The sequence below is a fragment of the Cyprinodon tularosa genome, unplaced genomic scaffold, assembly GCF_016077235.1.
Source record: "Cyprinodon tularosa strain WSP-4 unplaced genomic scaffold, ASM1607723v1 ctg301, whole genome shotgun sequence".
In the NCBI taxonomy this organism is placed as follows: Eukaryota; Metazoa; Chordata; class Actinopteri; order Cyprinodontiformes; family Cyprinodontidae; genus Cyprinodon; species Cyprinodon tularosa.
The window spans coordinates 1-24,970 of NW_024039010.1; the positions used below are offsets into that span (position 1 = coordinate 1).

The 24,970-nt window shown below is 40.6% G+C and overlaps 1 protein-coding gene across 1 annotated transcript; it reads right to left on the reverse strand.

Moving 5' to 3' along the window:
• Positions 1-4,182: 4,182 nt before the first annotated feature.
• Positions 4,183-24,970, reverse strand: ccdc180 (coiled-coil domain containing 180; the record flags this gene model as incomplete). The annotated part of the gene is made up of 24 exons (XM_038291845.1): positions 24,894-24,970; positions 24,729-24,796; positions 23,820-23,929; positions 22,581-22,700; positions 21,492-21,602; positions 21,177-21,272; positions 20,945-21,108; positions 20,534-20,647; positions 20,364-20,443; positions 20,145-20,233; positions 12,942-13,061; positions 12,681-12,854; positions 12,481-12,596; positions 12,264-12,412; positions 10,999-11,102; positions 10,735-10,913; positions 9,950-10,110; positions 8,062-8,290; positions 7,846-7,992; positions 7,619-7,763; positions 7,395-7,511; positions 7,240-7,317; positions 7,002-7,085; positions 4,183-4,293 (listed from the first exon to the last, which is right to left on the reverse strand). Coding segments are annotated over exons 1-24 (2,886 nt in total), but the record flags the coding sequence as incomplete, so codon positions are not given.

Sequence of the window (24,970 nt, forward strand, 5' to 3'; positions counted from 1 at the left end):
ACTGGTATAACATCAAAAAAGGAAGCAGCAGACGTGATTTTGCTGCTCTTGTTGCGTTCGGTGTGAAAGCAGCATGATTCACTCCGCTCTGGCTTTGCTCTGCCCACGGGCTGCTGAGAGTAGGATGGTTGCGCTGGCTGTGGTCCGCTCTTCTTGCAGTCAAACACCGAGCAACTTTCTGCTCTTAAATTGTTTCCATGCACGATGTATTGCATTGCGCACTATTGGCATCAGTCTTAGTAAAGTGAAGCCACACTTTTGACCTGGGGGGCATTTTAAAGGGGTTCCATGACGCACGCAACCAGTTCACAACAGATACACATGAACCCTGGCTGTAGGCGTGACCACGTATCTATTTTTCCTGAATGACGCAATCAGATTAAGTGTTACAGCCAATCACCGAAACTTGGTACCGAAAGACAAGGCATGTTTCGATACTCTGTAGAACCGAAGCATTTCGGTCAGTACCTTAAAAGAACCGATGTTCGGTACCCATCCCTACCCCTAGGAGGCACCCACCCCCCTTTGGTAACTACTGACCTAGACTATGCATCTAGATTAGTTCAGATTGAAGGACACTTTAAGCTGCCAGTAAACATTTTTTGCATTAAACTCATACTACCAAATTAGAAATTGTTTTGATCCATTAAATATATTTCTTTATCAGAAAAAAAAGCTTAATAGGGTGATTTAGTAATATAATCATACATCTTTGAAGTTTATGTACTATAAGTAGAAAATTATCCTAATTAAAAAAAATAAAGGTTTAAAAACTTCAGGCTTTAAATTTCAGATGTAAAATGATCAGAATCAGAACCTCAGCTTATCAGACCCCTTCCTCAGTGCATCCTTAATTAACACACATAGGAAGCCCAGAGCAGAAATGGAGATTAGCAAACTTTATGCCAAACTATTCAGATTCAATTTTTTTTCTACAAATCTAAGAAAGGGGATCCTATACAGAACCTTTAATTGTTTAGAAGAACAATTAAAGGTTCTGTATATATCCAGCGTTAAATGTTTTGAAGATCTAGAAAATGATGAAGTCATCTGTAAACAAACTATTATTTCTGGTGACAGATAAGATTCAATTATTTACATTAACCTGAAGATCAAAACAAGGGCTGCAGAAACACGTTTAAATAATATATTGAATCAAACATTTATTCTTTACGCTTTCCTCACAATGACAGTACTTATAATAAACTCTGCCAAGTTCTAAACATTTTACTGCCCAAAAATGTAAAGGATCTGATTTTTTGTCAAGTGCAAAACATGAAATTGTTTTAGGAAACAAAACTAAAAAAAAAATTATAATGTTTAGGGTTTTATTAATATAACAAGAAATACGTTGCCTTTCAAAATAATTTTAAAAGCTAAAGTTGTTTATTGTTGTATTAAGGAGACCATACTTGTTCTTCGAGTCCTTCTCTGACAGAAGGGGCCAGACGCCAACTTGTTTTGCAAGAATTTGATACCAAACTCACCAAAAACGATTCCTCTGAATCCAGAAACTTTTAAAATGACTAATTTTTTAACACCTTTGACCTTCCATTAAAGTCAAATATATATGTTACCTTAAAACCCTGTTTAATGCATTCTACTAAGGTATCCATGGAGACCAATATGTTTACCACTGCATGTTTTAAAAAAGAACTTCCTTTTCAAGTTTAAATATATTTAAAAAAAAAAACGTTTTATTCTAAAACTGTTTTGTATTTTTTTCAACCATTTCCACAATAAATTCATCAAAGATTATTCTCACAAACCAAAATGTGTTTTTGTTTTACATAATTACATCTCTGTTATCATTCCTCCCATTTCCAACCAATAAAAATCAATTTAAATAAAAAAAAAAAACTGGTTATAAACCTAACATTTCCTAAACACATGAACTAAACTAAACAACTTGAGAATCTTTATCTTTTATTTCCCAGTTGTTTATCAGGAGAAATTCAGTCAACTTCCAAAACACTCAAAATGATATATATTTTTTATCAAATACAAAAGAATAAACAATTTAGCTTGATAATATATTATGCTAAATGTCCTTCAAGTCTCTTTTTATATTTATTTAATGTAATTTCACCAACATTTTCATATAGAGCAAACTTATTTTCAGGGCATTTTTTAAAAATAATAGACCTAGCACATCTAGTTTACAAACATTTCACCTCAAATTCAACAAAGGTGTTTTTCTTAAACAGAAATACATTTTTTTTAAATCACTAAATCACTGTTAACATTCCTGACAAAAACACAAAACACTTTTAATCTCTGAGATGTCAAAGATGCTAGATGCTAAGCTAGCTGTCACAACTTCCATGAAAAAACTTAAAACTAATAATTTTTCACATAACATTTTTGTTTTTAATTTACATAGTAAAAGAGTGACATATACCTTCTAGATGATCCAGGAACCAGTTGTCCAGCGGTGCGAAGCCAATCTTTAACAGGTTAGCAAATCACAGAAAGCAGCAACTTCAATCTCCAAGGTTCAGGTTAGAAATGGGTTAAAAATGGCTGGTGCTCCGTTTCCATGGCAGCGGGTGAGCGTGCGCACGCACGCGTGCGTGAGATCAATTACAGTAGAAAAGCTTGCTAACTGCACCAGCTAATTAGCATCAAACAAAGCACGTTTTTTTGCAGTAATATATTTTTATCCTCACCCAAAGGTGAGTTCAGTCAAAGTGTGCATTTAATGAGGCAAAGGAGCGAGTTCTAAAGCTCACTGGCCGCTTTCTAAGGTTTTCTAAATCTGAATCTGAATTTGGAAAAAAATTTCAATCCAAAACCGCTTTTTTCTGATCTCCATTCTGATTTGCATCCATGTACACACCCACTTAGATCTTTGGAGTAAAATAATCTCCACTGTGGTGGACGAAGTACTCAATAGTAGTACTTGATACTATTAGAAACTTAATCAACTACAATTAAAGTTACTCGCTTAAACATCTACTCAAGTTGAAGTATTGAATTTAGAAAATATTCCAACACATTCTCCATCCCAACTCGTCACATTTGGACGCTCGGTCAGACTCCCTCTGCGTCACATAATGACACACCGGGTATCCCTTTCAATATTTGACACGCAGGGCGCTCCACTTGACTGTTATAGCCTATATGGCACCAGGAGGATGGTCCATTATCATTTTCTAAAAGGTATAAAAGAATGTATCCCCAAATTAAATCAAATGAAATATGAAAATGTTGTTTTCCTGTTTTCCGAATGAATCTATTGTAACCCTATTAATTAACCCTTAATTACCTCAATGTAATGCATTTCCTGCTGACATTAGGAAATCAAGTGCAACTCAGATTTTCACCACTGGGTGGCAGCATATAGAAATGAGGTAAATCTTCCATAAAAGGTGATTTAAGCATAAAAAGGATTCAGAATATAATTCATAGCTTATTTGCAGATACACCAGGCTGGTTAATGTTGTTGAACTCCATTGGAAATTTAATTAGAATCTCAATCGAGTTGTCTCGGTAAGTGTTAGCTACCATTTTGTGTATTTAGCACATGACGTAGTCATTGAAACACGATATAAAAGGGTGTTAAATGATATCTAAGCCTTCATTTTTTACAAACCAGTCGGGATGACTTTTAAAATTAGCTGTGATTGCTGTTCACGGTGTGTAAAATGTTTTACTCACTGAATTGTATTCTAGACTGTATCTATGAGGAATGTGCGACAGTGTTGGCCAGACAGATTCAAATTTTAGGCTGGCGAGTATTTTAATGGCACTAGTGGCTCATTATGAGAGAGGGGTGAAGAGACATGTGGCAAAGCACCACAGGTCAATTTTGAACCCGGGTCGGCTGCGTCAAGGACTAAGACCTTCGTACATGGGTCATGCACGCTAACCGCTGCACCACCGAAGCAGGCCCCATGAACCTTTTTTTGGTCATCCTACTTAGCTATGGCTTAACAGCACAGACGTCTCTTAAACTACGACTTCTAATCACATAAGTGAGGTTAGATGTCTGAAAGGAATTATTAAGCTGACGGGCTTCAGTTCCTCACCTTTTAGGCATAGATGTTTTATTCTAGATCACAATTACGTAAAAGGCGACGTATAAAAGTTTCATTCCTGTTTTGTGTGTGAACAAACTTTATCAATGACACCTTAGTACCTTGGGGTTCATTCATCCACATTTTGTGATTCTGCTCTCACTATCAGTCGCTCTACAGACCTGACAGCAGCTGGCAGGTCCAAATCCATCCCACTCAGCTTCAGGGAACCACTTTGGACCGGCGTCCTGGACTCAGGACTCAGCGTCCCGGACTGAGAAAAACAGACAAGTCAGGAAAAATTCATCCACACTGCAAAAACAATCTAGAAATAAGTCAACATTTCTTAAATTAATTATTAATTAATTTGAGTATGTAAATAAGATGATTTGCCAATGGAATGAGATGTTACTTTTAAAATAAGATAATTAGATAATATGCACTTGAAATAAGACAATGTAGTTGTTTTTTCTTATTTTAAATGTAAATTGTCTTGTTCCATTGGCAGAGAGTCTCACTTACTTCCTCAATTCAAGAACAAATCCAGTTATATTAAGAAAAATGTACTTATCTAGATTTCGATTTTTTCCAGTGCATGCTGCTCCACTTATGGTTTCAGAGAAGCAAAAACGTAATGTTAAAGGGGTCATAGAATGATTATTTAGGGTATTTGGTGCTTAGGGTCTCTGAATAGGGTGTGTAACATTGGTTGGGCTGAAAATTGTATATTTGCTGTTCTATGAGTCGAAATGCAAACCTGGTTAAAAGCCCTAGAATGAAACGACAGGTTTTCTTCTTTTTATGGTATGCTCATGAATATTTAGATGAGCTGTGCGCTGATTGGTTGGTTTACAACGAGCAAAGCTGCTAAGCAAGGACTCAGTCCTACTTTTCATACCTAAAAAAATGTCAGGGGGGGGGGTTCAAAATCGAACCCGACCCGGTGACGATAGCCTCATGCACGCTAAGGCAGGCAGGTGGAAGCACGGTAAGGGAGTTGGGTGGAAGCACGGTAAGGCAGGCAGGTGGAAGCACGGTAAGGGAGTCAGGTGGAAGCACGGTAAGGCAGTTAGGTGAAGCACGGTAAGGCAGGTAGGTGGAAGCATGGTAAGGCAGGCAGGTGGAAGCACGGTAAGGCAGGCGGGTGGAAGCACGGTAAGGGAGTCGGGTGGAAGCACGGTAAGGCAGGCAGGTGGAAGCACGGTAAGGCAGGCAGGTGGAAGCACGGTAAGGGAGTCGGGTGGAAGCACAGTAAGGGAGTCAGGTGGAAGCACGGTAAGGCAGGCAGGTGGAAGCACGGTAAGGGAGTCGGGTGGGAGCACGGTAAGGCAGGCAGGTGGAAGCATTGTAAGGCAAGCAGGTGGAAGCTCGGTAAGGCCGGCAGGTGGAAGCACGGTAAGGCAGGCAGGTGGAAGCACGGTAAGGGAGTCGGGTGGAAACACGGTAAGGCAGGCAGGTGGAAGCACGGTAAGGGAGTCGGGTGGAAGCACGGTAAGGGAGTCGGGTGGAAGCATGGTAAGGCAGGCAGCATACCGTCACCAGGTCGGCTTCGGACCAGCCCCGGAGCTGATGGCTCGGTTCAAATGCCCGGTCCGGTCCAGTCAGCAGCCCAGCCATTTCTCAGATCTATTACAGAGCTACTAGGATCTGGGAACACTATTGTTGTAACTTGCAGCAGGCATTTATGTTGCTGCCGAATCCATTCAAATCAAAGTCGGCATCATTACCAGAGGTAAAAATGTATATATTTTGGACCCATAAAATTCCATTATACAAGGATTTATAGACTGTTTTCAGTAAAACTAATACTTTGATTACACCACTCGAGATGTACATAACAAATTTGGCACTGTTTTTGTCACTGCAGAACCTTTTGCAGTCTCTAACTCAAAGTACAGCCACTCTGCTGGCATCGCTCCTTCCAGGGATTCCTTCCCTGGTAGCTAGGCATCTACTATCCTATTAGCAGTCACAATAGGTATGATCTGATTGACTCTGTGTGCGGCATACAGGTGCTTCTGGTTAAAAAAGCAGGTGTGGAGTCCTTCTGTCAGTGTGCTCATATAAGAGACATTTCATGAAGGCCAAAATAATCATTTTTCGTTTTGTGTCAAACTAATTTTAAAAATGAATATCAGACATCCTGAACGAGCACTTTTTAAAATGTTTTTCGCATCCTGAAAGTTTCAGATTATGATTTTATTTATAAAGGAAATAAAATATACCCAAACCACCTGACACTTTGTGAAAAGGTATTTGCAGCCTAATAACTGGTTACTTCAATTTAATTCAGCTTATTTCTATAGTGCCATTTCACAACACACGTCATCTCAAGGCTCTTTTCAGTTCAGTTCATTAAATCAAAGTTTTTTATCTAAGGAAAACCAGTTGATTGCATCGACTCATTGACCCCACTTGCAATACCTCACACTAAGCATGGTTGTAGCGACAGTGGAGAGGAAAACTCCCTTTTAACAGGAAGAAACCTCCAGCAGAACTAGGCTTAGCGTGAGCAGCCATCTTCCCCTTTAATGGTTAATAATGACTGGTAATGAGTCTTTAACATTACTGTGGAGGAATATTAGCCCGTTATGCTGTGCACGATCATTCAATTGAGTCACACAGGGGGGTTCTACCATTTCAGCTCTTGCAATAGCCTGTCGATCAAAGTAAACTTTACCTGAGCCACTCAAAAACAGTTTTTAAACTAAGTCACAGGTGGGGTTGGCAGGGTTTTTATGGACAGATTTCATGTTCCCATTAATCATGGCAAGTAATCCAGGTTCTGCAGCAGCAAATCAGCCCATACTATCACACTTCCAACATTGTGTTTAAATGGAGGTATGATGTTCAGGTTCTGAAATACGGTATAAGTTTGAATCTAAATTTAACAGAATGCATAAGAAAAAGATTGGATAATTTGAGAAGCACCAACACGTGTGAGGCAGCCAACAGCTGACAAAGTAACAGGATGTCAGTTACCAGATCAAAACCCAGGTAGAGGCAATGCTTCTTGATTCCTTCATTAGTGGAAGAAATGAATGAACAAATCTGTTCTGGTGACACCTGGAGGGAGACAGACAGGATCAGGACCAGATATTACCTGATTAATTCTGAAGACTGTGAGGCTGATCAAACAGGAGTGTGGAAGGGAAGGGACAAATCCAATATTTAGTTGGATTATTCCAGAAAGGAGAGCTTTTGAGAATGGACAGAGTACCGGATTTTTCTTCATCATCGTCTTTAGTTCCTTCAGGTTGTTCATAAACTCAGATTGCAGCTGGTTGCTTTTGGCCTCCTGCAGGAGTTTAACACAGTAAATCGTGGACATGGACAGGTTGTCCGAGACAGAAAGAAGGACAAGCTGACAGGTACCTCAGCCCTGATCTTAATTTGTGTCCTGCTGATGATTTCCTGGACCTTCACATTGAATTTCACCTCAGTTTGCAGGGAAGAAAACTCGTCCTCTAGGGAAGTCGAAGCCTTCCTCACCTGCAGCAGAACAGAGACGCTTTCAGAGTTTTGATGGACACCTTACTACCTGCTACTTGAAGTGCCTGTTTCCATCCGTCACCTAACTCCTTTAAAGACCAACCTACCTGGGCTGAACTTTCAGGCTCAAAAACCATCAGTTTCTTGTATATTTTCTGCTCTGCTGCAGAGATTTTCCTGGTTTTCTTCTGCAGGCTCCCCTGAAGCTTTTCTACCTCCCTAGGAGCAAAACTTCCTCCTTCATGGAACTTCCTACAGGAGAAGAAAACTTCCATTTGAGAATGATTACCATATTTTTAACCTCCTACTGCTAGCATTAATTTTGAATATATACCTGAAAGACTTTAGAAGGTGTGATGTTCTTCTTCTGACCTCCTCCATTCTGCTTTGAATCGACAGTCTGAAGTTCTCCTTACGGCTCTGGATGTCAGCAGCATGCTGCTCCAGGCAGGACCGCAGGGTGGACCCAAAAGCGTCCAGGCTGACAGACACAGAGGAGGTTAAAGAGGCAGTTTTGCAGAGTGTCAACCGATCATTGTTCAGTTCTTACCGGTTGCAGCTGGTGAGCGCCATGTGTAGGCCATCCTGGGCATCCTTCAGGATGGAGGCCTTTAGCTCCTGCAGCTCCCTGCTGTGCAAGTTCAAAACTTTCAAAAACTCCAAGTTCTCCTCCTGGAGAGATTTTTGAAGACCCTGAAACTCTTCTTTGCAGGAGGCTAAAATGTGCAACATGTCCTGACAGTGGTCGTCCACATGCTGTTGATGGAGCTGCAGCTCAGCTACACAAACAAACACACACAACATGGTGTCAGTCAAACATCTCAGGAGCTCTGAATGTGGCCTATATGCAGTGATATTCTGTATTATTCAGGTGAGGTCAGGTCTCGCTGAGGGTAAAATGTATTTTTCAAGAAAGATCTGATCATGAAAGCACAAAAGAAACATACAATGACTATAATAAAACATAAAAAATAATAGAAAATGACAACAGCTTATATAAACGCAGAAGGTAATCAGACAAGCAGTAGCAGAACAAGCATGAAACAGTCTCAGTAACAAAATAACTTTACTGTTAGTTCATTAAAAACTATCTAAATGACCAAACCGGTTCTGACAATTCCAGACCCATTTATACACTCACAAAACAGCCTTTTCTTTCCTGATTTGGTTCTGACTCTGAAAAAAAGTTGTTTTTTTAAACATTCACAGAGTCCAGGGTTTGGTTTCAGCGAAACTTCTATTGCTCTTATTACAGTTCTGTTACAGCCTACAGAGAACGATTATGTCCAAATGTCTAAACCATGATACAACACAACATACAACAAAGTCAACATCCAGCTTGTTTCAGCTCAGCAGTTTTCAACAGAAGCAAATTATGATTGAAGAAAACCATCTTCCTCACCTGGAGGTAGACATGAAGTTTATTTCTCAAGGAGAAAGCTAAGAATGGAGATACTCCTGAGTAAGCTGTGTGTGCTATTGAACCTGGTTTGGCATCAGAGTGAGGACCCCTATTCTGGTTTCCGCTTTTTTACCAAAGTGAAGACATTTTTCTGGCTCTCTTTTCCATTTTCAGGACTTGGTATGAACTGAGTTTGGGTTAAAGGGATAATCGTGCTAACCCACTTTCATTCTGTTCTGTTTGCCAGCAAGTTAGCAGTTCTACTAATGCTAACCGAAGGTCAGCATTAGCAAAGGTTGAACTTACCTTTCCAAAAGGAAAGTGGAAACCTCTGTATGGCATATGAGCCCCTTTGCTTCTTTAAGTCGGCACCAATGCAAAAAGCTTGACCAATGTTCATCCTCAATTTGCTTCTTTTACTTATTTATTTTTTCACTTCTTTCTGAGCAATGTAATGAACAGAAGAAGCCCTTTCTTAGCTCTATCGTGGAGCTAATAGAACTGGCATGCCAAAAGTTAGTGTTCACGGTTTCCCTGCTTCAGCACAGCAGATTCCGATGACTACACTTCAGCTAAAGCTTGTTAATCAGCTATCGATGGAAATCAGCTGTGCTGAAGCAGCGAAACCTCTAAAACCTGCAGGACAGTTGCCATCGAGAGCTGACTATGGGCAGGCCTGAGCTCCATCCTACATAATTTCATTCTTATTAGTACAGAATCCTTTTATGTCGATGTTGGTATCAAGAAAAGCAAATATTACATTCAATTTGGACCCATATAAACTGTAAAGGTTTATAAAGCAATTATTTGTTGTTTTTTTAAATAAAATTAAGGACATTTCTTTTATTCTGCGCCACTCTAGAGGTTCTTTTGATGCATTATTACTGTAAAAAAATATTCCTTGATGAAAAAGTTGTCTATGACCTTCAAGGTAAGGGTGAGGTATGCTCTGGTAATGAATAACTTTAGGGTTATTGTTAGAGCATAGAAATAGTTTAAAATGACTAAAATAATCAATGAAGTGTGTGTGTTTTACCGAGGCGGGGCTCGTAAATGTGGGTCCTGATGTATTCACTTTTCAGCTGGAGTTCCTGCTCCAATCGGACTGACTCTTTCCTTTCCTTCACCATGGCCTCAACCAAGCCTGGGAGGTCTTTGAAGCTTTGCTCAACATGGTCAAGGACCAAAATCCGGGTCCTAGTCATCAAACATACATTGTGAGGACATCACTGGGTAGATGTTGTCAAAGTAATTACAGATGAAGTGAGAATCAATTATGTTTCAGTTTGTCTTTGCTTAAATTAACATGAATTTTACTGTTATAAGGTCTGTAATCAGTAATAAATGACATATTTGCTGTTTCAGAAAGCCTGGAATTATAAATTAACTGTTTTCATATTCTAAAGGCATATATCAAAGGAATGAGCTGTTATAATGAAAAATAAGAAAGTATATTTTCAGTTAAGTAAAATAAGGCACTGACTAAACCTTTTGAAACAACATCCTTGGGTAAGGCTAGGCACTAAAAATGAATTACCTAACTATTGCAAGGGCAGAAATTGTGTGAAAGCAGGAAGTCCCTGGCTTCAAGGCTATCTGACTCACTTGTTGCAAAAGGGTGTGGCTTTTGGAAGGAGAAATTAGCACTAGTCAGCAGATTCTTTCCACCAAACCAGGAGGACTTTACAAGAACTCTAACATAGGGTAATAATCGGTAGATTCAAGTCTGGGACCCTGGGTTGTTTCAGGGTTGGAGTCCAAGAGTAACTGAGAAGCGAGATTCTTGCACAATCTCAAAAGGACAGGTGAGCATACTCCCACCTGCTCAGGGTGTGCACCAGCAGCTCCATAGGAAACACTGGAGGATATTCGTGTGGCATCGAGTCAGGCAGGGTGGGGGCGGGGCACACAAAGGCAGGCCCTGTGTAGACCACGCCCGCTGTCGATGTGAAGGTGACACTGCTGCTTATGTCACAGACTTGAAGTAGTGGGGACGCCCCCTACACACAAACACAACCATTACAGGCATGACTGCAGCTGAAGAAGCTGCTGTCAGTCAGATAATCAATAGCTGATCAGCTTCACCTCAGTCAGCCATTTCTCAGGGTTGGGGGCAGGGTCTGTCTCTTTTTCACTGCTTATGGGCTCATGTCTCGCTTGTTTTGCTATTCTTGTACTGATAGAGGATTCTGAAAAGAAACATACCAGACCAGATCAAACTCGTTTCAGTGTCTAAATCAAAACAAGTCCAGGAAAACTGACCAAGAACCAGTCTGGAGGTTCTGATAGTGGGATGTTCTGCAGTTCTGCTGGTAAGGAAAATAAGTATTTGAACACCCTGCTATTTTACAAGTTCTTAGAAACAATGGAGGGGTCTGAAATTGTCATCATAGGTGCATGTCAACTGTGAGCGACAAAAAATAAAAAAAATAAATAAAATCCAGAAATTACAATGTATGAGGTTTCAACAAATTATTTGTATGATACAGCTGCAAATAAGTATTTGAACACCTGAGAAAATAAATGTTAATAAATGGATACAGTAGCCTTCATTTGCAATAACAGAGGTCAAACATTTCCAGTAGTTTTCCAACAGGTTTGCACACACTGCAGGAGGGATTTTGGCCCACTCCTCCAAACAGATCTTCTCTAGATCACTTAGGTTTCTGGACTGTCGCTGAGGAACACAAAGTTTGAGCTGCCTCCAAAGATTCTCTATTGGGTTTAGATCTGTCTCCAGATCTAAACCCAATAGTCCGAGGGAGATTGTCAGTCATGTTTAGCTTCTTCCATTTTCTAATAATTGCTCCAACAGTGGAGCTTTTTTCACTAAGCTGCTTGGTAATTTCCCTGTAGCCCTTTCCTGTCTTATGGAGGAGTACAATTTTGTTTCTAGTAACTTTGGACAGCTCTATGGTCTTGGCTTTTAGAAGTTGGATTCTTACTGTATGGGGTGGACAGGTGTTTCTATGCAGCTAACAACCTCAAACAGGTGAATCTAATTTAGGGTAATGAATGGAGTGGAGGTGGACATTTTAAAGAGAGACTAACAGGCATTTGAGGGTCAGAATTCTAGCGGATAGACAGGCGTTTAAATACTTATTTGCAGCTTTATCATACAAATAAATATTTAAAACAATCATGCATTGTGATTTCTGAAATTTATTTTTTTTAGATTCTGTCTCTCACTGTAGACATGTACCTAAGATGATCATTCCAGACCCCTCCATGATATCTAAGTGGGAGAAATTGCAAAATAGCAGGGTGTTCAAATACTTATTTTCTCCAGTATCTGATAATGGAAGCACTTTATTAATAATAATAAACAACAACAGCCCATCAAGGGTTACCCTGGTATGTTTCCATGGTTTCCGGTCTGAATGTGGGGCTTAGTCTGAAGTAGGAGCTGATGCTGCTGCTGTAGGAGAGGAGTTCCTCCATGTGGAGTGCAGGGAGCTGGTCCAGGAGCTCCCACTGATCAGTCACAAACTGTCTGCAGCTTCAAACACAACAGAGTCTGAGATGAGGACTGGACGTTCTCCTAATCAGCGACAACAGGTTTCCTACCTTTCCTCCACGTCTTTCAGCTGCTCTAGAGTATTTTGCAGACACCTCTGCAAAGCATCCTCACTTTCCCCCTGACTGAGAGCCTCCAACAGGACATTCACCTCTAACATCTTCTCCTAGAAAATACACAGTTAAGTTTCATGGGATGGACAAGCAGCTGAAACATGGAGGCCTGAACCTCACTGATCAGGGTGTGTCACCTGAACGCGCTGCTGGTGAGGCTCTGTGAGGACCTTCAGCCGTTCATTCAGTTCTTCTTTTCTCTTCTCTAACCCACAGCAGTACCTTTTCCACAACAATGCCAAGGCTTGCAGCACCTCAAAGACACTCCCGCTGACCCAGACGACATGACGGCCCACAGAGTCTCTGAGCATCTGCAGACAGAGGGACAGACAGTGAGGTCAGTCAACAGGTAAGCAGAATGGAAGTAATTCAGGAAGGTTTATCTGACAGACATCTACCTGTAAAGCAGCCAATCTGTCTTCATCCTTTCTCTGTTCTTGTCCAATTATAGGGAGCAGCTGAGAGGTGACGATTTCCTTCATCTGCTGGTCTGATAGCTGGAGAGCTGATAGTGCCTCCTTCAGGAAGACATACAAGCAAAGATCACTTTTTAGTTGTTTAACCAAATGATTTAAGCATCTTTGATTTGGCTTGTTACAAAGTTACAACTTTGCAATAATATTTCACTATTAGGAAGAGCAAATATATGAGAACTAATCACAAATTTACGAGTAGGAATCACAAATTTGCAAATACCATCAAAGAATTTTGAGCAGGAATCACATATTTATTAGTAGGAATCACAAATCTATGAGCATGAATTACAAATATACAAGTACAAAACCACAATTAACAAGTCGGAATCACAAATTTATGAGAACAAAGTACAAATCAACCAATATTAATCACAAATTTATAAGTAAAAATCACACATTTACCTGTAGGAATTTACAAGGAGGATCACAACTTTATAAGCAGTATTCTCCAATCATAAATGATTTACAAATCTATGAATAAAATGACAAATTTACTACAACAAATTTACGAGTAGGAATCATAAGAGTGGTTGAGGGCATATAGCTTGGAATCCTGAGGTTGTGAGACCTCAAACTGTGAACAGTGAAGCAGCTGTGCTGCTGCCATCAACTTGTTTGTTTGTAGATGTTCGCTCATCTGCCAGGCTGTGTGTTTCCTGGACGCGGCCGCCTTTAACAGTTGCTTTCTGTATCTCTGCTTCTGTCTCCTTGAACCCCAGTCTGCCTCTGCAGATGGCCGCTCACACTGAGCCTGGTTCTCCTGGAGGTTTCTTCCTGTTAAAATTGAGTTTTTCCTCTCCACTGTCGCTACAATTCAGTGTGAGGGATTGCCTTCGAGTCAATGAGTCGATGCAATCAACTGGTTTTCCTTAGATTGTGTTGTGATTTGGCACTTTATAAATAAACTGAATTCAATTGAATATAAACTCTAAATCATTATAATACAACTGAATAAGCAAACAGTATTTAATTTCAAGTAGGCTGTATCTGTTTTGACGAAATTTCCCAGATACCATACCATACCATACCATACCATACCATACCATACCATACCATACCATACCAACTTTATTTATGAAGCACTTTATGCACCGGACAGGACCAAAGTGCTGTACACAATCATAAAATACAATAAAATTATAAAATAGAAAAAAACGAGTGTAAAATACATATTAGTATACAAAAAAAATAAAACAAAGTAAAACCTCTCAAATTGTGCCAAAAGCAAAGGAAAAAAGATAAGTCTTAAGAAGGGACTTAAAAACAGCAAGGGGAGAGGCCTGTCTTATGCTCAGAGGCAGATCATTCCACAGCTTAGGAGCTGCCACAGAAAAAGCACGGTCTCCTCTGAGCTTGAATTTTGTCTTTGGGACCCTCAGAAGCAACTGATCAGCTGACCTGAGGGAACGGGAGGGTGTGTAAGAATGCAACAGCTCAGACAGATAAGAAAGGGAAAGGCCATTAAGAGTTAAAAAAAAATAAAATAATTTTAAAATCAATCCTAAAATGTACTGGCAGCCAGTGTAAGGAAGCTAAAACAGGGGAGATGTGGTCGAATTTTCGTGTACCTGTTAAAAGACGTGCAGCAGCATTTTGAACCCTCTGAAGTTGAGAAATATACAAGTCACTGACCCCTGTATAAAGTGAGTTACAGTGATCCAGCCGTGTGGTCACAAATGCATGGATCACTGTTTCAAACTGTTGTTTTGAAAGAATGGGTTTTACTTTTGCTAGCTGCCTTAAGTGGAAAAAGCTGGACTTTATAACGGCTCTGATGTGCGCTTCCATTTTAAGACCAGCATCCATCTTAACCGCTAAATTAGTAATAACCGGCTTAACGTACTGAGCCAGGGAGCCAAGACTAGTCACGGAATCAGCAGTGGATCTGCCAAAGATCATAACCTCCGTCTTGTCTTCATTGAGTTTTAAAAAATGTAGGGCCACCCAGGCCTTCACATCTTCAAGACATAAAAACAGAGACCGAAGAGAGGTGGAGTTTACATTCTTTAGCGGTAAGTATATCTGTGTGTCATCTGCATAGCAGTGAAAGGCAATCCCATGTTTTCTAAAAATAGAGCAGAGAGGAAGAAGGTAAAGTAAGAAAAGGAGCGGGCCTAGAACTGAGCACTGTGGGACACCACACCACAGTTGAGCAGAGGGGGACCTATGGCCATCAAGACAGACACAAAAAGTACGTTCACCCAAATATGATCTAAACCAATCTAGAGCTATGTGACCGATGCCCACTCACTGTTCCAGAGGGGAAAGTAAAATGACAACTGTATCCAAAGCAGATGATAAATCCAACAGAACCAAAACAACAACGTCACCTAAATCAGTTGCTAAAAGTATATCATTAAAAACTTTTAAAAGGGCTTACTCTGTGCTATGAAATGGTTTAAAACCGGACTGAAAAACTTCGAATATATTATGTTCATGAAGATAAGCCATTAGCTGATTACAGACTACCTTCTCAAGAATTTGTGAAATAAAAGGCAATTTAGAGATAGGTCGATAATTTGCCAGCACAGTAGGATCCAAAGCTGGTTTCTTAAGTAGAGGCTGCAGAACTGCATGCTTCAGAGCTTTAGGAACAACACCCGAGGACAAGCTACTATTTACAAGAGCAAGGACAGAAAGACCTATAGTAGAGAAAACTTCTTTAAATAATTGGGGCGAAATAACATCATCTGGAGAACCAGTTGGCCTTAAGTGACTAACGACCTCCTGCAATAATTGCAAGTTCACACATTCAAAGCTGTGGAAAACACTAGAACCAGGCACCACAACTGAAGGATCATAAGAAGAGGGGATAATCTGGGCCCTAATAGAAGCAACTTTCTCATCAAAAAAGTGTAAGAAGTTTTCACATGCAGCAGGTGAGGTCTCCATAAAGCCACTATGTGAATCATTTAGAACAGAGTTAATAATTTTAAATAGGATAGCAGGATTATGTGTATTTAATACAATCAAACCAGACAGGTATTTTCTTTAGCTGCCTTTTGCAATCCTTTGATAACGGCGCCAACATTCCTTTAATGTTTGGAGAGACTACTGTAATTTGTCCTTTCTCCATTTGCGTTCTGCTCTGCGGCAGTCTCTCCTGGCAGCCCGAGTGACCTCATTTAACCAGGGTTCATGCTTGGATTTTGGAAATCTAATTTTTAGTGGTGCCACCAAATCCAAGGCTGCTTTAATGGTAGAATAAAACCAGTTGCTGAGTTCTTCAGTGTTATTTCCCACTGCCTCTGGAATAGTACAGTTCTGATTAAAAACAGAAGAAAACTGACCAGCAGTAGCAGGGTTAAAAACACGACAGACGAGCTGCAGCTCGAGTTTTGGCTTTTCCACGGGACAACGTTGTCTCAAATAAAACAGGCATATGTTCAGAAAAGAACGAGTCACCAATTTCTAAGTTAAAGACTGGTAGACCATAAGATAAAACCAAATCAAGAGTGTGACCATGCTCATGAGTAGCACAAGTCACAGACTGCACAAAATTAAAAGAATCAATAACATTAAGAAATGACTGAGCCATAGGTGAAGTCGGACAGCAGACATGAATATTAAAATCACCAACAATGAGAACTCGGTCATATTTTGGCATAATATCGGCCAAGAAATCAGAAAAGTAATTCATAAAGTTTTTGTAATACTTTGGTGGCCGATAGACTACAGCACACAACACAGTGTGAGAGCTGCCAAGTTCAAATAGGCTCAGCTCAAAGCTACTAAACGAGGGTACAGGCAACTGCTTGCAAGTAAAACTACTTTTAAAAACAGTCACTATTCCTCCACCAGAGTCCGACATCCTTGGAGAATTAAAATAGCTGCAGTTCCCTAGGACAAGTTCATTAAAGGCACCCAAGCCACGTGTCCATGATTCTGTTATAAATAAAAAATCTAATCCTTGAGAGGAAAAGAAATCCCTAATTATGAAGGTTTTATTTGCCAGCGACCTGGCATTTACCAAACCGATCCTGACAGAAATTGGCAGATCCACGTCATCAGCTGCCGTCCAGGACTCAAGCTGCGCAGAGAGAGCGCAGCTTGCTAGGATTCACCCTGCGTCTGCAGGGCCGAGAAGCGCAGGGACCACGGGACTGGAACGCTCCATCCCGGCCTCCACCGACAGACGCAATGTACATACATGAATCCCATTGCATAAGAGAATGCCCTCAGATTCTCTCTTTTAGGGAAAAAGTATTTAACCTGGCCAGTCGCATCAATGGAAAACAAGTAATGTTTACCAGATATTTGCCCTGCAACAGACTGGTGACCTGTCCAGTGTGTACCCCGTCTCTCACCCATTGAAGGCCGGAGATAGCCCCCCCCAACCCCCCGCGACCCTGATGGAATAGGTGGAAAAGATGGATGGATGGATGGATGGATGGATGGATGGATGGATGGATGGATGGATGTTTATTGAATATTTTCCCAAAAATTAGATTACATTCCCAATATTGGCAAAACCCGATATTGAGTATGTAGCCAAAAGATGTATAGCCTGTTCACGGAAAAGGGACAAACCTTGTCATAGTTTGCGGTGGTTCAACGGGATTTATTTGGCTTTAGAAAGGATAAGTTGGATTGTGAAAAATAAGCTTGAAAATTTTTTGAAAATCTGGAAGGTTTTCTTTAATTTCCTTGAAAAAAATGATATTGCAGTAGATGGCCTGAATGTCGAGTTTAACTGAAGATCACAGTAATATTTTTTTTTTTTTTTTAGCTTGATTTAGTGTAAGTTTTATTTTTGTAAGTGCTTATTTTCATTATTGTTTCTATTATTATTTTTATTGGTATTCTTTTTTCTTTTATTGGCCTCCTTGCTCTATGTTGTTCATGGTTTGTAAATTGACAAAATATGCATTATGCAAATGTTTAATAAAAAGTAGATTTTGCTGACTGTTTTGTTGTGTGTGTTGATGGAAAACTCATATTAAGCGTTTACTTCATGTGTTGCACCTCCTGCATCCACCAATAGTTTTAATTGATTGTCTTGCTTTCACTAGAAAGGCTTTTGACACTAATTTCGGATCAAATAATGTTTTTTTTTTTTTTTTTTTCTGTAACAGTGCAACCAAAAGGTAATATGGCATTTACAGTTCTTGTGATTTATTCCCCACTGCTTATTTTTTATTGGTCCTTTATTTCTGCTGTTCTGCTCTTAGGCAGCACAAGCTCGATCTCTAAACTGGTGGAGTGTCTCTCTCTTTAGTAATGCCATTTCTGTGAATGAACAGCATTTGATAAGCGTTGGAACTTGTGCCCTTTTATGGAACAATCATGTTGTTCTTTCAGATGAGCATACCCCATCAGATCAGCATACCCATAATTAATACGCATGCGCAAGACATCAGATTTGCGTTTATCCCTTTAGTACAACAAATAGACTTTAAACTATCTCAACGGGTGTGTATGCCTTTAGTCATGTACAAAAAAAAAACAATTGAAGGTCAGATCGCCATACATTTTTATAAAACACCAAAAAGTAACTAATTAAATGACTTCTTCCCCAGGTTCAGCACCAATCACATCGTGAAGTTTGCAGACGACACCATGGTGGTGGGCCTCATCAGAGATGACAACGTCCTGGACTACAGAGAGGAGGTGGAGCAGCTGGTGGACTGGTGCAAAGATAACAGGCTGATCCTGAACGTGGAGAAGATGAAGGAGATCATCTTGGACTTCAGGAAGAACCGGCCTAACCACGTCAACTTCTACAGAAGCACCATAGAGAGCGTTCTGACCAGCTGTCTCACTGTGTGGTGTGGAGGCTGCAGCGCCTCAGACTGGAAGAAGGTGAGGTGAGTAGTAAGAACAGCAGAGAAGATAATCGGGGCTCCTCTTCCCTCCAATAAAGACATTTCATCCCAGCGCTGTGTGTCCCGAGTCCGTAACATCATAAATGTCCGCTCAACCCCCCACCATGGACTGTTCTCCCTGCTGCCCTTTGGGAAGCTACTTCGAAGCATCCGATGCAGGTCGCGCAGGTTCCATAACAGTTTTTTCCCCACTGCCATTAGACTGCTGAATGTTTTGTAAAATGGGGTGAAAAAAAAAAGTGCTGAATGTTGAAAAATGTAAATCATAATCCAGTTTTATGTTTACATTTTATAACAGCTGCACTTGAAAAATGAAAATGTCTTGAGAGCTGTACTGAACGAAATTTATTTTTGTATACACTTTTTTGTGTGTACAAAATGACAATAAAGTCTGTCTAAGTCTAAGTCTAAATTGTTATTTTGTAAATGACTAAAGGGATTCACACCGGTTGAGGTAGTTTAAAGTTTATTTTTTGTACAAATAAAAAGGGATAAACTAAAGGGATATACGGGTATTGACTATGGGTAGACTGGTCTGACTGGTATGTTCATCTGTCAGAACAATGGCAGTAATTTTGCTGATTTGCAATTCTCTTGAATGCGTGTTCACTTGAAGCAAAGGTAGACTGCATGAGTATTTACAAATGTATTGGAAGTTGAGAAAGTTTGATGAATCTGCTGTGGGACACTTGTAGTGGAAAAATTAAGAGAAATTTCCGACAAGAGTAAGAAAATGTCGCATGAGGCCCAATGGTTTAAAATGTAAAGGTTTTCATTTGTTTTTTTCTTGTTTAATGTTTGTTACTTACAAACCGTCAGGTGCACAACCACCACACACTCATAAGGAGTGTAACAGCTTCATCAGGGGTTTTATTTGTACTCGTAAATTTGTGATCCTTACTTGTATTGTGATTTGTACTTGTACTACTGCAAAGTTATAACTTTTTAACATGTATTTATACCTTCTAAACCTGTATTCTCACAGATCAAAAGTCTGAACAACAAACAAATTCAAATCTCAAATTAAGTTACATATTTTGGCCTACATTTAGAAATTAGAAACCTTTGCATTGGTTTTGATCTTAGCCCATAGTCTGGGATGTTTTCAAAAAATTCCATAAAGTTCTTAATCTCTTCCAGGACGGTTTCCGTAAGTACCATGTAAATAACCTGTACTTGTAGTGAGAGTTTCTCTTTAGGTCCTGCTACTCTGCCCAGTGATCCAACCTCACACCTAGTCAGATCCTTTATAAACTGAGCTACTGTAAAACATATCAACTGATCCATGGTTAGGTCTTACCTTGCAGCGCTCCACCTCAGCCAGGCGATGCTGCCATGTGTGCTGATAAAAACCTCGTAGCTGATGGATGAAGTCAGCATGAAGACGATCTGAAGACAGAAAGGACAAACAAGATGCTGGAATTATTTTAAATCCAGAGCGCCGTGACGTCCCTCATCAGTGAGATTTATCAGACCCTGGATCAGACTGGTGTCTGATCAGAATGCATCAGAAAATTACCAATCAGCTGATTAACAGTGTTCAATTCATCAAACCAATCAGAAACCAGAGCCGAGGAGCAGGTGGGGGGGACCAGAGAGCTGAAACACAGAGAGTGAAATTTATTGGGCAAACATAGCAGTGGGTGTAGCCTACAGGTACTGAGAAGTAGTGGGTTTTCTTTCTGTTACCAGATCTTATAGATGATGTCACAGCGCTGTTTTATCAGATCTTGTTTGGTTTGTTTCATCTGCTGATCCAAGAGCAGCTCCTGTTCTTTATTCTTGCCGCTGCTACAGAGACTCCTGAAACAAAAACTTCTACTAATCCACAACCAGTTTAGGGACATGATAAGGACACTGCCACTCTGTCATTGGATGCTGAGAAGGCCTTAGACAGAGTGGAGTGGATCTTTTTATTTGATACTTAGCAAAAAAAAGCTTCTCCAACATGTTTCAGTCTAGAACCAGGATCAACACTAATTAGCTAATTATCTCAATTTCAATCCATAGAAAAACTTTGAAAGACTTGATTGGTATTAACCAGACATAACCTCGTTCTGATCATCCTTGGACCCATTCAGTCCTTGAATCTCGACCAACCTTAACTGCTGCACCACCTCTTCTACTTTGTTGTTCCGCCATTGATCCAGACGGTCCTCCCAGTGCCGACGGATGAGAGCCTGCTGTTGAAGGTTTTCCTGCTTCAGCAGCATAATCAGGCAAGCAATGCTGCACTGGTTGGCCAGCAGAGCATGATTCAACGCCTGGAGGAGGAGGATGAGTGAAACAGTGGGCGCTGTGAGGCTTAAGAAGTCAAAGGGGCAGAGGTTACCGTGGCCTCATCATGGATCAGTCTGTGGACATCAGGTGGAGACAGGAAGCTGATCAGCTCCAGCAGGTGGCAGTATTTTTTCAGGATAACCTTGAGCTTGGACAGAAAATGTGCAGGCAGCTCCATTATTTCAAGCAGGAGAAATTTTGTCAAACCTCAAAAGATTTCTCTCATCAGAATCAAAGAGTGGTCTGATTCCCAGTCTGATTGAGCATCAGAGAGGCAACCAGCAGCCAGATGTTCTTCCCTGAGGAAGATGATCGGACCTGTAGCTCACACAGAAACACTTAACAAACAGCTGGAAATTAGTCTGACCTTCTCCCTTCTGCTTTTTTCACATTTGCTCAGCTTCTGGTCCAGTTCTGAGATCTGGATCTTCTTCTGCCTCACCTCCTCTTCCACTTCCTCCCAGAGACAATGTAAGACCTGACACAGACAGACAAACGAGTCATCTCCACGGCTCCAGTTCTAAGCAGAGACATGTGCTCGCTGATACTCTGGTTTAACCCTCTGCTGCTGCTGCTGACAGAGGAAGACAGTCATCTTCTGATTTCAACCTGCTGTACTTGTTCTTAAAGATAATGGCACTAAGGATGTATGTGTAGAACCAACCCACCCTCTCCGCCATAGTCCAGTCCAAAGGACCAGAGCCTTAAATCCATTAGATCTGTCCTCTTCTTTTCCAAATGACAGCTTCTCCTCAGAGTCCTGCCGATTAGCTCGTTTGTTTTCATTCAATCATTTTCTTAACTTGTATTTGTATTTCTTAGGACTTGAGGACCATTCCTACTATCCGTAGTCCACATTTTTTTGGCTGCTGCCACACATCTGTGGAATGCCCTCCCTGACATCTTGAGGGCATTTTAAAAACATTTATTTTTATTTTCTCTTCTAATAATAGCTTTTTCATCCTTTTCTTTTTGACCTGTAGTACTTTCAGATCTTTTAATGGAAAGTGTAGTATAAATTAAATGTAGTATTATTATTATTATTACTGTTTCTTTGTAGATAACAGATCTATTCATTTTATTTGATTATCAATGCACCGTTCCTAGAACCATATGGACAGTAACATACTGACCTTATAGAAGCCTTATGTTTCTCAGTTTTGTAAATGTTCATAAAATCTAAAGAAAAGCTCATTATCAACATGCTGAGGAGGAGCTGTTTCCTCCATCCTCCCAGAGTTCCAAGTCTCTGCTCAGCATGGCTCAAGCAGGAAGTTTGGTTGTTTGTCTCTTCTCCTTTCTCTGCACTGCAGTCTAATCAGTCTCTTCCAGATGTGTTTATTTTTTTTAACCAAGCAGCTGATGAGGCTCAAATATCAGATCACATCAAAAACTTTGAATACATTTTTTGTGACAGGGAGAAAACTCTAGAAAAAGTGTGTGTGTTCATGTGGACCTGCAGGCTGATTGGCGTCTGATGTCCAATTCTGTCCTTCAGGGTGTCCAGTCTGAAGTCCGCCTCTCGTAGAGAGGACAGCACCTGCTTACTTATGGTCCTCACCTCCAATTCACACTCCTGAGAGAAAGAGAGGATCAGTTCATCCATCCATCCATCCATCCATCCATCCATCCATCCATCCATCCATCCATCCATCCATCCATCCATCCGAGGTGAATACTCACACCTAAGGACAATTTCAAGACAGAAAACTATCATAATTCATATTTACAGCACCAGGAGAGAATGATGGATGCAAAGGGGGCACAATTCAATTCAGTTCAGTTTATTTCTATAGCGCCAATTCACAACACATGTCATCGCAAGGCACTTTACAGTTCACCAGATCATACAGTCAAATTGATCCAAAGTTTTCTATCTAAGGAAAACCAGTTGATTGCATCAACTCATTGACTCAAAGGCAACTGGGGTGCAAGGAGACAGAAACAGAGATACAGGAAACACACAGCCAGGGAGACAAGCTCCGAGCCAGGTCCCATGTCAGAGGATGAAGAGAGCACATCCAGCCAGTCAAAGTCAGAGAAACAGGACTACACTGAAAAACAGGCAGGCATCTATAAACAAAAGAGTTGATGGAAGCAGCACAGCTGATATTTCTCTCCAGGATGGAGTCACAGCCAAACAGGAACAGACCAGATTAAGCTTCTATGAGAAAAAGCAGAGAGAGCAGAATGATTGAGATTGAACTAACAGATTCTGCAGAGTAGGAGAACAGAGATAGAATGAAGCAGAATGATGAAATGGGGGTCCCTATGTCCTCCAGCAGTCTAAGCCTATAGCAGCATAACTATATAGATAGCTCAGGATAACCTGAGCCACTCTAACTATAAGCTTTATCAAAAAGGAAAGTTTTAAGCCTAGCCTTAAAAGTAGACAGGGTGTCTGCCTCACGGACTAAAACTGGTAGTTGGTTCCACAGGAGACGAGCCTGATAACTAAAAGATCTGCCTCCCATTCTACTTTTAGAAATTCTAGGAACCACTAGTAAACCTGCAGATTTGGAGCAAAGGGCTCTGTTGGGAACATACAAACTCTGCAGAAGACCCCTGCCAGGATTTAAATCCATGTTTTGAGAAATGGTTTGATAATTCCCCTCAGTATGTTAGCAGTAACAGCAGCAGAACCAGAGCCTGTGTGTTTATTACGCCTGTGGCATTCATGATAATGCAGAGGCACCTGGGACAGATGGCTCAGCTCAGACTTCAGCTGCTTCAGAGCTTCCTCATGTTTCTGACTTCTCTTCCTTTTAAGTTTCTCTACGGTTCCAGAACTCTGATGATCGACCTCTGTGGGGGAAAAGGAGGACATGAGCAGAATTATTTTACTTTCAATTAACGGCTTAGATTAAAGTTCTCACTTGTTTATAAGAGCACTTTGACGCACATTTAAAAGTAAAAAAAAAAAAAAAACTCACAGCCCTTGTATTATAATAATATTGGGGAGAATTTAACCCCAGAGTTTTTCAAATAGCAATGTATCCAAAAACAAGCATTTAACAGAAATGTTGATGACTTGATCAAACTAGATCAGGTATGCTCAGGCTGCTCAGTTGTGCAGGGGGTAGCACTGCAGCAATAAGGTTGTGGGTTGTGGGTGATTCCCAGCCCATTGTCTTTCTGCAGGGAGTTTGCATGTTCTCCCTCAGCATGTGTGGTTCCAAAAACATGACTGTTAGGTTAAATGGCTTCTCTAAGTGAGTGTGTGTGTGTGTGTGAATGGTTGTTTGTCCCGTTTGTCTCAGTGTTGCCCTGCGATGGACTGGCGACCTGTCCAAGGTGCACCCCGCCTCTCACCTGTAGACAGCTGGAGATAAGCACCAGCACCCTTTGCGTTGCTTGGGATAAAGCATGTCAAAAAATGGATGTTAGGATGAAGCCTTGATAGAGTCTGGAATCTTATCTAAGCATGTTTTGCCTTCTTCTTCATCTCTAATATTACTAAACTGGATTTAGCTGTACTAACAAATAACAAACCATAATAGCCACCAGTGGTGTGCACAAGTAGAGCATCCTCAACACTCAATCCACCGAGGGGATGCTTTAAGCATACCCTCCACCCCTGCCCTTTCAATTCACTGATACCAACCCAGTGAGTCAGGAAGCCTCATGACAACAGCAGTGTCACCATCTTTATCGTGCATCTGCTGCCGCCTACTGGTGGAGGAGAAGATCATGAGAGACAGAAAATTAGCTTTGAAGAAACAGACTGAAAAGATGTCTGAAAAGTTTGTTTCTCCATGTGTGTGTACACCTGCTGCTATTTGAGCTCATACTGTCTATGGGGGGCAGATGGATGGATCCTGGAGCCCTGCGCCCAACCAGCCGAGA